At 38.1% G+C, this 16,442-nt stretch overlaps 1 protein-coding gene across 1 annotated transcript in view; it reads right to left on the minus strand.

The window, feature by feature from the left end:
• The window catches only part of LOC124787730 (huntingtin), a 392,251-nt gene that overhangs the window by 239,386 nt on the left and 136,423 nt on the right, over window positions 1-16,442 (minus strand). Inside the window, exons 13-14 of the mRNA XM_047254577.1 lie at window positions 14,766-14,926; window positions 3,511-3,790 (exon numbers count right to left, since the gene is read on the minus strand). Of these exons, the coding sequence (XP_047110533.1) occupies window positions 3,511-3,790; window positions 14,766-14,926 (441 nt within the window). The remainder of the gene's footprint in view (window positions 1-3,510; window positions 3,791-14,765; window positions 14,927-16,442) is intronic.

The following is a 16,442-nucleotide window of genomic DNA, read 5'->3' on the forward strand; positions in this document are numbered from 1 at the left end:
TTGCTGATGCTATTTTCAAACAATGAAAAAAATGTGTTGATGTTTCTTAAATGCTTTTAAAAGTAGAATAAGATTGTATGAATAAAATTTTGATATCTGCATCTGTGTTTATTTTACACTCATTTAAAAAATGCAGGTTTGATTGCCGCACCCTGTGTCTAAGCGCAAACTTCACGAAATTGTCTGGTTATATAAAATGTGGGTAAATACTGGTCACTCCAGACAGACTGCATGGACTGATGGCATTGCATGAGGAATAATGAAAGTTCCACTTGGAAAAGGTAGTTGGCTCATTCTTTTACACACTGGAAAAATCAACAGCTTTGTTCCAAATTCTTTGCTGTTCTTTATATTGAACAAATTTGGGGACTACTTCAAGGAACTGACGGCAACAAAATTTAAAGAGTGGTTCATATGGTCTTTGCTTCCAAATTTCGAATAAAACTCCACTACAATATCCACTGAGCAACATATCACTCCAGTCAATCAATAAAGCTCATGTATGCAGCAACAGGAAGAGTGACACAGTAGATCTGCTAGGAAAGAGCCTAAATGGAAAAGGCAGAACTGCTGAAAATTGTGAAACAGAATAAATCACATTATTTTGTTTACAACACTGACAAAATTACAGAGAAAATGGTCGTAGAGTGTTGTGCCTTCCATCATATCAATGCCATTTCAATGTAGCAGAACTTGGGTGGGTTCAGGTGAAATCATACACTGTAGACAAAAATAAAGGTTTAAATTATAAGATTTTGAACTTTTTGTGCACAAGGTACTGAGCATTATTACTTGCACAAACAGCACAATATTGTCACACATGTGTGGTACATTTTGGAAGAGGCAGTGGAACAAAAAGAGTTACCAATAACTACTTCACCTTTGAGGGGCAAACATACAAACAGATAAAGCCTACAGCCCTGAGAACCAGAATGGCTTCTTCCTATGCCAACCTTTACATGGGTTGCTTAGAGCGGGCTTTCCTTGTATCCATAGGCCTTGAGCAGCTGGTTTGGTTTCGATACATTGATGACATCTTTGTCATATGGACTCATTGTGGTGAAGCTGACCTGTTAAAATTCTTGGAATCTCTAAATACATTCTCCCAATTAAATTTCACACATGCCTATTCTCAATCCCAAGTGACTTTCTTTGACGTTGATCTCATCCTCACTGAAGGTCAGCTACACATGTTAAACCCACTACCTACATTTTAACAGTTGACGTCCTCTCCATGTCAAACGTTCCCTACATACAGCCTTGGCATTCGAGGCAAACAGATTTATTCAGATGCAAGCTCTTTACAGCAATACACCACCATTCTCACAGCAGTCTTCACTGGACGTAATTACCCCACCAGCCTAGTTAAAAAGCAGATTTCCCGGGCCATCACATCCAGTCCTGGTACCGCTGATCCCTCCAAAAAACAACTTAGGAGTACACCTCTTGTCACTCAGTATTATCCTGGTCTTGAATGTACTAAGCAGCTACTTCAACAAGGCTATGACTTTTTAAAAACATGCCCATAAATTAGGTCCCTTAGATTTTGCCCACCACACCTAGAATAGCTTTATGTCACCATCACAATCTCTGCAATACCCTTTTCAAACACTATGCTCCTTCTGCACCCATCTCCCCACCCTATGGCTCCTACCCCTGCGACCATCCCTACTGTAAGACTTTCTCTGTGCACCTTCCCACCACCACCACCTGTACCAGCCCTGTAACTGCCAAAACATATACTACCAAAGCAAGAGCCACATGTGAAACGATACGTCATATACTAGCTGTTCTGCAAACAATGTTCTGCCTTTTTACATCGGCCAAGTTATCTGTTAGGATGCTCCACAACATGACAGTAGTAACCTCCATGCCTGTTTCACTACACATGCCATCTGCTTTCTTCCCCCAGGCACCAGTTCCTCAGAACTCCACAGATGGGAACTCACGCTACAACATGTCCTTGGCTCTTGCCACCCACCTGGCCTTAATTTATGTTAATTTCTTTGGTCTCAGCATTTCTTCACAGTAACTATTCCTTTCCTCACTCCATTTTAGTTTTCTACATCTTTCATTTTCTGACCTGTCTATTTTTCATCAGTCCTATGCTATCTCTATTTCATATAATGCACTTAGCTTTTCGCTCTTATTAACTTGCGCACAATGTTTTAGCAGTAGTCTCTATCTTGCATATTCCCCAGTCTTCCATCTTTAAACTCCCAGGTTTTCAAATCTCCTCCAGTGCAGTATCCAACAATCAATCTTTCCTTCTTATCCCGTCCAGTAAGTCACTACTGACCCAGGGTTCTGGGTGACTTTACTGTGACTCTCTCCATTTCCTAAACCTCACAAGTATTTTTCCTTCAGCCCTCTTCCTTCCCCTTCAACTCATCTGCCAGAAGAACGACCCAATGGCTCTGAAAGCTTGCGAACCATAATACCTTTTATACGTGTGTTCTCCCACTGCTGCTTGGTTAGTAGGTTTTTTTATCTATCCAATTACATCATATACATAGTGTATGTATTATATATGCAACAGATAGCAGAAAAGAAAAATGTATTTGTGTCAGGAGTGGGTTTACAGCAAGTGCAGCCATTTCCCCTTGCTGTGTTTCAGTCACAGCAGTCACTTTGCTGAAAAGTTTTCCAACCAGCACCTCTCACTTCATGGGCCTCCAAATTGGCTACTCAATCTGACAATGTAACACATCAAGCCTCAACGCTGATTTAATTTAAGTGCCTGTTCAATTCAACAGAAAAGTTTATAAAAGAAAACCACTAGCTCTAGGTGGATAAAGTGTATGCAGAACTAGTAGGTAACACATTTCACATTGCATTTTCACACTTAAGCTTCATAATTTACTGATTAGCATTTTTTAAAAGATTACACTGCTTTTTCAAATCCAGTGTTCTTTAAGTTAACTGCAAATGCAAGTTGGTACTAATTTTGAGTAAAATACAGTAAAGTCTTTTCCACCTTGGATTTTCCACAATAAAGCTTTAATTTTTCAAATTGAGTACTGCCATTCTTAATATCTCTTATTTGCAAAATAAATAATCTCGAAAATAAAATTGTGATTTAATAATGGTAGAAAAAATATCTACGTAAAAAAGGAAGATGTCACAGAAGGAAAAATAGAACTACTTGTGTTTTCCCCGAATATTATGAGAATACAAACAATAATGAAAGGCTGAGTTCATTCTCTAGTTCTCTTTTATTGTTGTCTTCAATGTCTCAACTAAGAAGTCTGGAAATGTTTCTGTCTGCTCCTTGAATACACCTACATTCTACAGTCTTCAACTATTTGTTACAGAATTGAGGAATACATCTCAGTGTATATCTACCCATTGTCTGCTGTGTAGTAAATTGATTTTTTCTCGTTTTTCTTTGGCTGGCTCTTCCAAAATCATGTGCTTTTTCTTATACAATGCATACACTACTCAGAGGGTTCTGTCATGTAGACAAAAATAAGCTAGTGCCAAACATTTGTTAAAATATATAATGCTTACCGATAGGAATTTTGAAGAAAGGATTAAGCTCTTGCAAAGCAGGCTTATCATCCGCGAAAGTGATGATTCGACCAATCTGTCAGATGCAGCTGTGCAAGGGTAGAGGTTGAAAGGTGCTGGAATGCTGTTAATGACAGACCGGTATGGCAGTGAGTGGTTTGACATTTCTGGCATTGTAACAAGCAACTGGCTCATATAGCAATTGCTGTAATAGGCTCCTTTTGCTGTCACTGTATCTTGATGAGGGTAATCCACTGGGAAGTACAGCTTGTCAATTATGCTGAAACAAATACATTTCAGTGGCATCTGATTCCCAGCTCCACTTTCTTTCATTATTTCTCACATGTAGATTAACAATGTTTCAATTTTTTTACAGGAAAAAGCAAAAACAGCCAGGCCTAAAAGTGTCTCTACCAAAAATTAATATCTTGGAATATAAAATAAAACTGTTTCAACAACACTGTTCTAAAGAATGAAACTGATATTAATGGGGTAGTAGGCATTGTTGTCTTAGGTTATTTGTGTTGTTTCGACATAACATGCAGTAATAGCCAAAAAATGATACATATAATATCCACAGCAACAGACAGGCATAGCAGCTGAAATAAATAACTGACACAGAACAGTCCCACTCAACATCAGTTGTCTTCCAAAAGTGTGAATATCTCAATATTTGATGCAAAAATTACTTTAGTTTTTATAACAACACTGGAAATTAATTTAAAATTTATGTAAGTCAGGAACAACTATTGTTTCAAGACACTGATACTCAAAGTCCCACACCTCTTCACGATTTATTCATAAGACCTACAAGTGCCTTTTTGTAACATGATAACAAACATGAGATCATGTCACATTAGATACTAATTACTATGAACATTCCAAAGTAAAGTCTTCACTGGTAGCAACATCTGTAAGATAGAACAAACTGCTCACTCACATCAGATGTTAACATCGAGTCCCATTACTCCAACCCCTTCACTTTCATATCCAACTAAAACATGTACTGGTCCATAACTGACTCAAGAGGCAGAAATAAGGGACGGGCAAAAGTGGAGATCAAACAACCTACACAATTCCAAGACTGTCCCAAAAAAATGAACATCTGATCCTCCCCTCTGCAGCCTAGTGGGTAACCACTGCAGCAGTTACTAAAAGCCTCCTTTGTGTGAACAAAAATGGTAGAATGTCTCTAAAGTTAAATTGCATAACATACTCGGCAACAGTATACTGAACACAGATTGTAAAACCAGTTTGCCGGAGAGCTCGTATATGGTGACGCTCATATGAAATAACTTCATAACTGACCAAACTGTGATTAGAAATGCTCATCACTTTACTTTCATGCCATAATTTAGAATGGCTTATTTGGTACTAAGTAAAGTTGTATAGTATTGTTGGCTGGGAGAGGTCTACGGAAGCTCAGTCACCTCCCTTTGCAGCCAAACACTGGTAATGATATTTTTTCTCACAACAAGATTTGAAGAGGCTGTAAAGGATGTGCATGACATGTAGGACTGCTTACATGACTCACGAGATCAAAATGGACGATGAGGGGCACCAATACCTAATAGCTATATGTCAGCATCTGCAAGCATACGTACTCTACAAAACAATGCACAGTGCTTGGGGAAGGTTACTTCATCCTAAAATTATCCACTCCACATCTTATACAATTTGCGTAAACAACAAAGGAAAAATTATGGTTTGTACTCCCCACACATCTCATTCTCATGGTCTCTATGCAAAACATACAGTGGACACACCAAAGTGTTGCAGTCTACACTGAATACAGCACTGACCTGAAAAAAAAAAGAAAGACCACACTGTTTTCCCAAAATTCAACCACTACCCATAAGCACCCCAATCAAAGTGTTATTTTGCCATCAAAGCAATCCACGCAAAATCCCAGTCCATCCTTACATCACACTTACTCCTAACTCCTTCTCATCTGGGCCACATCCCGGAGGAAGAAGAAGACCAGTTGCAAGAACTGTTAGATATATAAAACTAGCTCATCCTTTTCAGATCCCATCACAGGCTATCCAAATCTACCAAAGGCAGGACAACTTGTGAAAGCAGTTATATACCACATCTGCTGTAATTTCCACACAGTATTTTACAGTATTTTTTATGATAATGACCACCAGCTACCTGCCCATCCAAATGACAGGTCGCTGCCAAAATATTGGCAAGAGCAGAGTTGACCATGTAGTGGCAGAACATGCTGAGCGTAACGGGCTCGATTTCAATGGCTGCAACACAACTTATGCCATCTGGATCCTCCAACCGCCACCCTATCAGATTCTCCGAACTATGAACTACCTACATAGACGGTGTAACATAACAGACACTGAGGACTCACACAGGAGTGCTTCTTTTTATTTAATAAAATTGCAGCCAAATAGCCATATACAGTTACTTTGCTCAACGTTTACACTTACATTTACATTTTACATTTTTTGCATATTCATTTATAGATTTCACTCGTTTACTCCACAGTTCTATGTGATATCGTTCACAGACTTCGCTACACAGTCCACACACACAGGTTGTGGTTGAGTCATGATAAGTTTTGTTGTTGCAAATTAGATGACGAAAGCCGTGAATAGAAAATCTAGTTATGACATGTCACAGTTCGAAGTTTGGTGCTGTCCATGAGCGGTTCGTCATTGCTTCTGTGCCACAGAACTCCGGCCATGCTTTTTCTTGTTTATACTCCATGATCTTCAGTTGATTTCTGGAAGCTCTGGTGTGTGGCATCATATATTGAAGTTTGATGTTTTCAATTAGGAATGTCTCTCTCACTAGCAGGTACACTAGTCTAGATCTTGTTGTCTTTGAGAGACCTAGTGTTCTTTTTGGATAAGTTGATTTTACCTTTTATAGTGTTTCTAGATTTTTTTCTGTCCGGTGGTCCATATAATCTCCATCCCGTAGGCCAGAATTGGCAAGATTTTTGCATTGAATAATTTCGTGGCCGTTTCTAGACTGAGTAGGCGGATGTTTTTGACGTCCTGTATTGCTATTATTGCTTGGGCTGTACGTTCTGTTGTATGTTTTGTGAAGCATTTGGCTGTTGGTTGCAATGTCACCCCTAGGTACTCAAAGTCTGATGAGATTTTTATTTTTTGTCCTCTGATGTTGATTTCCGCATTCTTAGGTGTTTTGCTTCCTTTTCTGAAAATCACAATTTCTGTCTTTGGTATGTTTATGTGTAGTTTGTGTTCACTGCACCATTTGTCTATTTTTTCAATGATTTTCTGCAGCTTCTGTATACCTGTTGAACCTACAGCTATGTCGTCAGTGCATGCATATATGTATATATCTTCTTCATTTTCTCCAATTCGCAGTACTTCTTTAGTGACAAGAATGTACAGCAAAGGGCTCATTGGATCATCCTGCAAGGCTCCGTTCAATTGCAGAATGAGGTTCAAAAAAGAGAGGTTGTCTGATATTGTGATTAAGTTGTATTCGAGGAATGACTTGATTATTCTTGCCCATATGCGATCTTCTCCCATTGTGTTTTCCAGTTTTCGGATTATGAGATCTCTTTCCAGTAGGTCTATGAACACTGTGTAGAACATTTGTTTCTTTTGTAGTGCTTCGTCGATGTTGTTTAGAAGAAGCATGACTGCCGTAAGTGTTGATCTTCCAGATCTGAAGCCCATTTGTCATTCTGGGAGGTGACTGTCCACACAGGCTTTGATTTTTTGTGTAATTATCTTTTAAAACATCTTGAACTGAGTGTTTTCCAGAGCTATGGCTCTGTACTTGTTTGTGTCCATTGGGTCTCCTCTACCTTTGTAGAGAACTTTTTAAACACATGCACCTGTCAGAAAGGGTGGTGATAGTCCACCTCAAGGGACAGACCGTAAGCATGGCTCAAGGCTACCTGCTAAAAGATGAGGCACAAGAGACACTGTGGATTTCCCTGTAAGATATGTCAGATCTGCACACTCAGAACTGAAGGGGTAACAAGGCAAGAATGCTCACTGAAATAAAATATCTCTAGGTAAAAGTCTTGGACATTTAGCATCACACAACCCACTACCGGTGTATTAATTCCAAACTACAACAGTGAATGTGTCAATGAGACATGACAATCACTACTTATAATGTTTTTACAAACAAAAAATAATGCAAGTTGCAGCATCATTAATAACTCCTATTTATGCTAATTTCCTTAACAAATTAATTGTTTGAGAACCTGAGATGCTATGACCTCAAATGAGGAGCCAAATGAAACACACTTGTTTATATTATAACACGCTTTCAGACACTAAATAGTTTTAATGTTAGAAGCAACAAACAACTCTGCAGTTAAATTGAGCCAGAAAGCACCATTCTCCACAGTACCATGTATTATGAAGTCAGCACAGAGTAGGCACATCCGTTGTCTGACAATCTGACTTGGAGATTTTACAGTATTCATTGCTTTTAAAAATAATATTAAATTTATTTAAATCAGTCATTAACAAAGTATTTTTCCGTAAAGTATGATATAGGCATTTTACTCTCTGAGGACAACAGATGAAGGATCATCGAAAGAAAATTTGGAATAAATGACCACTTAAATTTTATGTTAATTTACAAATATATTTTCTTTGTGTAAACCAATGTTGCAAAAAGGTTGCAAAAATTAATTTTGTCAATAACAATGGAACTACTTTCATATAGGGATAGTTTTAATGTTTTATTTGTAAAATTTGAATAGAGGTCAACAAGAGTAATTTGCACTGCAATGAACAGGGCAGCGCTGTGCCGGGGGAATGTCTTTTGTGCCTCAGTCATAGCCACAATCTCAGCGCTGAGTCTGGCAACAGGCAGCGCTGCAGAAGGATTTTGTGCAGCATATGAGCTGCACTGAACGTAAAATACTTTAAATTTTATGCTATGTGTTGAATTCTATCTTAATTAATCATTTGAAGCTTATAGTTGTTCACAGACTGCGAGAACTTTAACTTTCAATGGGTGTTTGGCACTGAAGGTAGTTGAATTATTACGTTTGCGGTGTGTTACACAGTGCTGCAGTCAAGTAAAGACTGTTTAAATTAATTTCACATCACATGGATTAGTAATGCTAAAGAGAAACTACATAGATATTATTAAATAGTTTCACTGCCAGTTTTCAATGACTATAGAATCATTTAGAGAACTTTAATTTCTGATTCTCATCAAATCAGGGCACTTTCAGACTTTGAAATTGAGGGCCCAAGTGTGATGAGTGCTTGGTATGTGAGTTAGCTTCATACATACTATATATATGAACCTTGCAGATGAATTAAAACTGTTTTCAGCTTTTTTTTATATTAAGTCTGCAGCTCACGGTCTAGTGGTAAATGTTGCTGCCTCTAAATAATGGGGTCCCGGGTCGATTCCCAGCTGGGTTGGAGATTTTTTTCATTCAGGGATTACATTTCATCCTCAGTGACACAACAAATAGAGTTCCAGCAGGCAGTTGAGCAATACCAGACGGGGCCTCCTGGCCAATAACACCATATGATCATTTCACTTCACTTCCCTTCATTCATTTTATTGACAGGCCATCATTTGGAAGTAAATTCAAATTTATTTATTAATATAAACTTCATTCAATTTCACTCCAATCTATTTGTCATCATCAGTTACTTAACTTCCTATTTCACTTACAAATGTGCCGTATTCTGGAACTCTCATCAACTGCTAGGAAAAACGGAACAAAAAAATCTAATACTTCTATAGCCAAGTTGGCCACAGGGTGATACACGGAGCTACGCATAACCACCCTTTACACATATGTTCAAGCCAAAGTTTGTGTTATGTCGCAGAAACAACCCTTTGCTATTTCAACCACAACTTTTAACACTAATTTTATCAGTCAAAAGTGAGAGTAGGGCTCACAGTGGAAATTGTTCTTGCAACATGTCCTTTTATCCCATAATCCTCCTGGACCCAGTCTCCATTAGCTCCTGCCCCACACTGTCTTTCGAGCCTAACTTCACTTGTCCTGCACTCACACCCTTCCTTCCACAGTCTACCTATCCTCTACTCTCTCCCCTCCTCCTAATCCACTTCTCTGTGTGCTGTTCACAGCTCTTCCTGCCCTGCCTACAGCTCTCTCCACATACCTCACCCCCTATCCTGGGCACCCGGTGTCTCTGCCTCACACGTCTGCTAACCATCCCAGACCTTCCCACCCTTTAAGTGTCAAAGTGCAAAGCTTGCACAATGTAGCCAGCCAGGATAATGTAGCCACACAGATGACAGTGTGTGCATGAGTACTCTATAAGATTTGAATGAGGATTTGTCCAAAAAGTGATAAAGAGACAGAAAAAGTTCTAGGGCCGATGGAATAAGATCCTAGTTTTTATATTGTAGTCTGCCACTTAAAATGAGTGACCGAGCCACCAAGCCAAATACTTTACTAATAATGACAGTAAAATTACAATTTGTTTCTTTAATTTCAGTCTAGACGATCAAGTTTGGTCTTTAGTGATCATCTTCAGTTCTGTAGTATGACAAGATTTCCAAAATCAAAATGTTCGACACATATCAGAAGTTGAAGAGAATCAACATTTTGTGGAAACTTTCATTAATACTGCATCTAAACAGTAGATCTTTGTAAAAATACTTGGTTTGTGCCATTACTACACAGTTTATCATGACTTTTTGTTAAAATTTGCACAAAAAAGGGTCAAAACAGGGCAATCTATATAAACCTGAATTACTTCAATGAGTCGTAATTTCCCTTTGTACGCTCATAGAAGCAGAAAAGTTGTTTTAATGATCTCAGTAGCTCTAGGAGAATCAGAAGTACCACTCACTGTTGGAAAGTTGATTGTCACTTCTGCACACAAGGTCCTTTGTCTGGTGTGGGGCGGCGGATAGAATTAATTGTTTAACTGTTGCATAAATGTTTGAATGTAGAAACACTGCATTTCCCGGCCGATGCACCATATGTGGGGCGGCAGGTGAGGAAATTTACTGTTGTATAAATGTTTGAATGAAGAAACACTGCATTTCCCGGCCGATTAACCATATGTGCGGTGGCGGGTGGAATTAATGTTGTATAAAAGTTTGAATGTTGAATGTAGAAACACTGCATTTCCCATTATTTATGCTGTTGTTTGCCGTTCTCAACACTGGCACTCTAGCTACAATCTTGGCAACCAGAAAGTGATTAGTAAAACGTGAAGCCTGTAATTAGAATTCCTAGTGCCCACTTCATCTGAGAATACACTTATAGTTACAGCTTATAGCTCTGAGGAATTAGGAGATTGTCCGGGATTTATAATCAAAAAACGATTTTCTAAAATAGTTGAGTATATTCTGAAAGTCACAGATGAAAAACAAAAGAATCCACACAACCTAACTAACAGAGCAGTTCAGAGTCTAATGCGCTGATGCAACTATAATTGTCCAAATTGAATATTTAAATGAATGCTCGCCATAATTTGATGATTAGTTTCATCAAACGCCACGCTAAATAAAAGTAGAATGTTTGTCCCACGATAGCACGTGAAAATACGACAATACGCAAACTGAAGATCGATAATTAAAGTCAACCCAGAATTAACACTTCACTCGCAAATGATTTCATGGTTACGCGTATCTCGAGTAACTTAATACAGCATCCGAGGCTGTTTGTAGCAATGATACCGACACGACACGACTCCCGACACAGATGACGTGCTATTCAGCGTCTGGAGAGAACTGGGGCCTTCCTTCCTCGCGCAGCGTTCTTATATATAAAGCCGCGGTGCGGACGGCTAAGGGAACGCCTGATCAAATCGGCTCTCCTGACTAGCCGCTGGGCTAGTAATGCACCACTTTAAGTTATCTAATAAGTCATAGCTTCTCTTGCTGATGGCCGATGAAGCTCTTAATTTAAATTTGCATTCAGCACGCAGGTAAGTATTGATAATAAAATTTTGACGTGGCTAAGTTAAATATTTTGGGTGAGAGAATTAATTTAATTACACTGCACGCAGTAGACGAGCTCTGAAATGGCCCTTTGGAGATACGCTATCGCTATAGTTTTATAGGTATTCAAATTAAACTTTTCACATCTTTATAGTTATAGCGGATCTCCAACCTACTTAAATATAAACATCCTAGCCTCATTTATTAGCCTACTTAATCTATCTTGCTTCCTTAAGTTTTGAGACGAAAACCAGAAAATCATGAATTTCCACTAAAATTTTAATTTGTAAAATCCAAAGTACTGTTTTTATTAAATTATTATGAAAGATGAATCTAAATATAAAATTTTAACTTTCTAGCTCTTTTCTGTTGCGCCAATGATTTTTACAGAAAAACGTCCAAATTTCGAAAATGGTTAAAGTTATCGAACTGATATTCAACACATATTAATTTAGTATTACTCCTGACATGCTAGAAACATTTCAGGTTATTTATTTTATTTTTAAAGTATTATGCAACATTTATGACGTCAGAGCTAGTTACAGTGGACTGGCTGGCACACAATGGAAAGACTGATGTGAATTTACTACAGCGTGAGTAGGCTGCTTCCCTACACTGGTATAATGCCACACTTACTCTGTTCATGGCAGTTTGTTCGTAGCCTCGTCAGTCGCAGTTTGTGAAGTCTGTGAATGTGTAGTTTGGGTCGCATGAGAATAACGAGCAAATTAGTGAGTTGTTCACAGTCTTTAGCCACCAAAAACAGACAGTACACACTTCGAGAGCAGGTTTTCGTTGTGCAAAAATACTGGATGACAGACTCATTGGTTACAAAACAATGGGCATTCCGGAGAGAACTCATTGTTTGCAATGTTCCAACAAAAGCAACAATTTTATTGGAGACAAGTGATGTACTATACAGTGGCAGTAGTAAACACAGACAATCATTGAGTTCAGAGGTTACTGATAATGTTCGAAGACTCTTTGAGAACGAGTTGTGTCGAGTGAGCCGGGAGGCAGGCATTTCGTATGCCAGATGTCAGAGAGCTGCAAAGAAATCGGCCCTGCGGCCATACAGAGTGAACATAATGCAAGCACTGTAAGAAACAGATCACGAGAAAAGAATGCCTTACTGTCGATGGTTTCAGGGGTTTCTTATTCAAAGTCCAGACATTCTCTCCATCAGCTTGGTTTACAGATGAGGCATGGATACATCTGTCAGGTCACATCAACATACAAAACTGGGCTGGTGTAAACCATCCCTAGATCCACAAAAGGCTGGAGTGTGGTGCACGGTGTAAGCTTCCAATATTGTTGTCCCCATTTTCTTCGATATGATCACAGCCACTACAATTTATATGGGCATCTTCCAACATGCTAAAGCAACATGTCACACAGCTTGCACTTCCGTGCAACTAGTAACCAGTTTCTTTGTTGAGTGAACATTCTTAAAAAACATTGTTGCTTCCCAGGATCACCTGGCCTAACCCCAGCCCCCTCCCCCAGATTTTTAATTCTGGGATTATCTTAAAAGACGAGTGTACAAGTACTTATTATATTTTTATATAGGCTACCCGTTTCTCATTTTCATTTGTATTTTGCTGAATAATTTATGTCATTCAGAAGTTTGTTATTTTCAAATAGAAGTTTATAAAAATGAACACAGGAAGTATCCTGAAAATGAGTCTTAGTTATAATTATCTCCTTAACAATTTTCACACTAAACCTACTCTTTTTATCAGTCCATAGAGAACACACTTTCTGCAGCAGTATTAGGGCCAGATAGAACTTGCACAAACACAGTAATGAGCCACAAATTTTTGCAGCAAATATCTTGAGATGCACGAAAGTTGGAAATAATACACTGTTGTTGACCAACAGACATAACAGTTCTTAATTCATGGTTTTACACTTCACAACATTTTTAACATGGTGCAGTCCATCAAAAAGTTCATCTTCACACATTTCTTTCACAATATTTTCATCAAGCTCTACTAAGGTTTTAAGACTTTGCTAAAACAACTTCCTAAGGAGAGGATCTCTGAGCTTAATCCAGTTAAATGGTTTCAGTACATGAAATGGGTAATCCCATTTATCAAAGTAGTCATTTATTGTCTCAATTTGAATAACCAAGAAAGCCGAATCTTTCAGCAATTTATCTTCTGAAATGTATTTGTCAAAGATCACATTTTCACAGTTTGAAAGTTTTCCTCTGTCCTCTATTTCACTTTCCTTATCAATTACTTCATTTGCTGATATATCTGCAGCCTCAAGAGTTTTTATTGGTGATAAAAGTATTTTAAATTGGCTCTGAGTAAAATAAAGCCAAAACAGTGATTCAGGATCTTTAAATAATGATTTTAAGTTATAGATTACTTTTCTTGGGACAAAAAGTAAGATTTTTAATCCATTGTAAATATAAACAATTCAGTTAACAGACGATTCCAAAGAAAGTCATTTGCTTGTCACACTACCAAGCAGCTGTTTGTATTTCACTTCAGAAAACTCGCAATGCAACATCTTATCCCTCACATGAAATTTATTAAGAACATCCTTAATAAGATTTGTTATTACATCAGTTATTTCACTTTTTATATTCCAGAAGTCAGTGAGAAAGTGCTCTCCATGAGAAAGCATTACACAGTACCAAGCAAAAAACTTCAAAACTCATGTCTGGTTCATGTTGGTCTAATCAGAGACTGCATTTCCTTTATTCTTTGGGTACAAATACTTTTTCTCAATTTGATTATGCTACATGTTACTTAAAAAGATGTTGTTCCAAAATATATGGGATGGTTAATGAGAAATGGGACAATACACATCCCACGTGAATTTCCTCAGGACAATGGGACACTTAAGTGAAATAAGTGACAATTTCGTAAAGTACAGGACCTCTGGTTACCCTAGTTTACAACACAGGAGCAAGAGCTCTGGAACTACGAAAATGGATACTACAAACCAAAATAAATAGTCTGATGACAGTTTTTATGATCAGACTGGAAATAAAGAAACAAATTTAATACTTCCTGATTCACTGTGTTTATTCATTATTATGTCCAGCTTTTAGAATAAAATTGGTTATCTGAATGCAAAGGTGATAAAAGGAATCATTCTCAAAAATACATGTGTCAACTACTACACTGTCCCTACACTGTCTACTTCTAAACACACAGTCCCAGATATAAACAACTTTTGGTTGCATATGTATCACAACACAAACAGAGAGACAGAAGTTGGCACAAATATTCAGAGAATATTTTACTAAACTGTCACACACACCTGGACAAAAATAAACTTGATGGAAGTAGCATGTATTATGAAGGTGTAAGTAGTTTATCACAAATGCTTACCTCACTATGCCATCAGATGAAGCTCGCCTCACGCGAGCATCCTCATCACCGAGAAGAATAAGCACTATGTGATACAAAACATTTTCCTGGAACTCCATAGTCTGTGTAAGATAGTGGATTGTATTAAATGGTAATTCACTAACCACCTCAATTAGTTTAACCTGCAACAAAGAGCATGTATCAGTCACTGGAGATAATGATAATTATTAGTTTTGGGATGCAAAGAAACTCAGTCTTCAAGTACCTGTACAATGGCTAAAAAAATCAATGGAACAGGCATTTTTTAAAAAAATTATTCACTAGGCCTGCAGGTGACACTGAATGACAATGACAGAAGTTTTAGAATAGGACACAAGCTGCCAGGATCTACAAAACCTAGATCCATAATAATGATGTTCGTGTTGTACAAGAAAAGATCTAAATCTTCACAGTGAAGAAGAAACTCAAAAAGTCAGGTCTGACAATACAAGAGGACCCCACCTCCAAAAGACTACACATTTTGAACTACACAATTTCGAGATTTGGACAACAAAACGCATGGGCAAATGATAACAGGATAATAGTGAAGACTGAAAATGGAAAAAGACAAGATTGCAATACAAATGAACTCAAAAGCCAGTGCTTTAGGAGCTAATAACAAACCAGCTCTTGCTGCCACTGATTTGTGTGATTATAGCATTACTGTAGATTGTAGTTCACCATAAGTTAACTAATGTGTGAATTGTTTTGTTTTACTTCATACTAATTCCTGCTTTTCACTGTTTCTTATTGACTGTGTCAATTATTGTACGTACTTAGTCTTATTTCCATTTTTATTTAGCAGCTTATTATCATATCGTTGTTACTGATCACTAGGGCATTAATAGTACACTCTGTTTATAATTTGTTTATCTTGCTTTCAATAATGACATGCACAGATTATTCTGTCTCCGTCTAGCAAGCTGCTTTTCCTGTCACCACTTGGCTGTTCAGCAAATGCTGCGAACTCTGCTGGCCTTGGTCATAAAACCTCCCTCCTCCCTGAAAGCACCTGCAGCTTTCACTTCCTGACACCTGCGCTCCCCACCTTAGAGTACTTCCTTATGCTCTGTTCCCTCACAAGCAATGACCCCGGGTCACAAGTGTCCAACAGCAGCAGCACCCTTGTATGTTTGCACCTGAATGCACTAAGCTCCACGTAGCACATCTAAATGTCAAATCTCTGCCAGTTCATCTGTCATATATTTCAAGATGTAAACAACCGTGTAATACTTCTGTTGGAAACCTGGCTCGAACTGAGTCTTCCCACTCGTTCAGTAAACCAACCTGTCTAAATGTTTCTAAGAATTGACAGACGTAACAGACTAAACAGGTAAGTTGGGTCATGTATATGTTCTAGTTTATCACCTACTGTGCTACACACATCCAACAATAGTGAAGACAAACAACTGGAATATATTTTCACAGAGATCAAATCCCTTAGCAGAAAGTGTCTGATATGTGTCCTCTGCAAACCTCCTGAAGTAGGCAGGTTTGCTTGCTTCGAACCTGTTCTTTCAAGTCTCAAGTCGATATACAATCAAGTAATTATAGCTGGTTACACTAACATAAATTTTCTATGCAGTAGTCCTTCCACTGTCAAATTTAAAGCTGATGCTTTCTTCTTTAAATGTGTCACTACTTCAGCCTGCTCCTACC

The sequence above is a fragment of the Schistocerca piceifrons genome, chromosome 3 (assembly GCF_021461385.2).
Source record: "Schistocerca piceifrons isolate TAMUIC-IGC-003096 chromosome 3, iqSchPice1.1, whole genome shotgun sequence".
NCBI lineage: Eukaryota > Metazoa > Arthropoda > Insecta > Orthoptera > Acrididae > Schistocerca > Schistocerca piceifrons.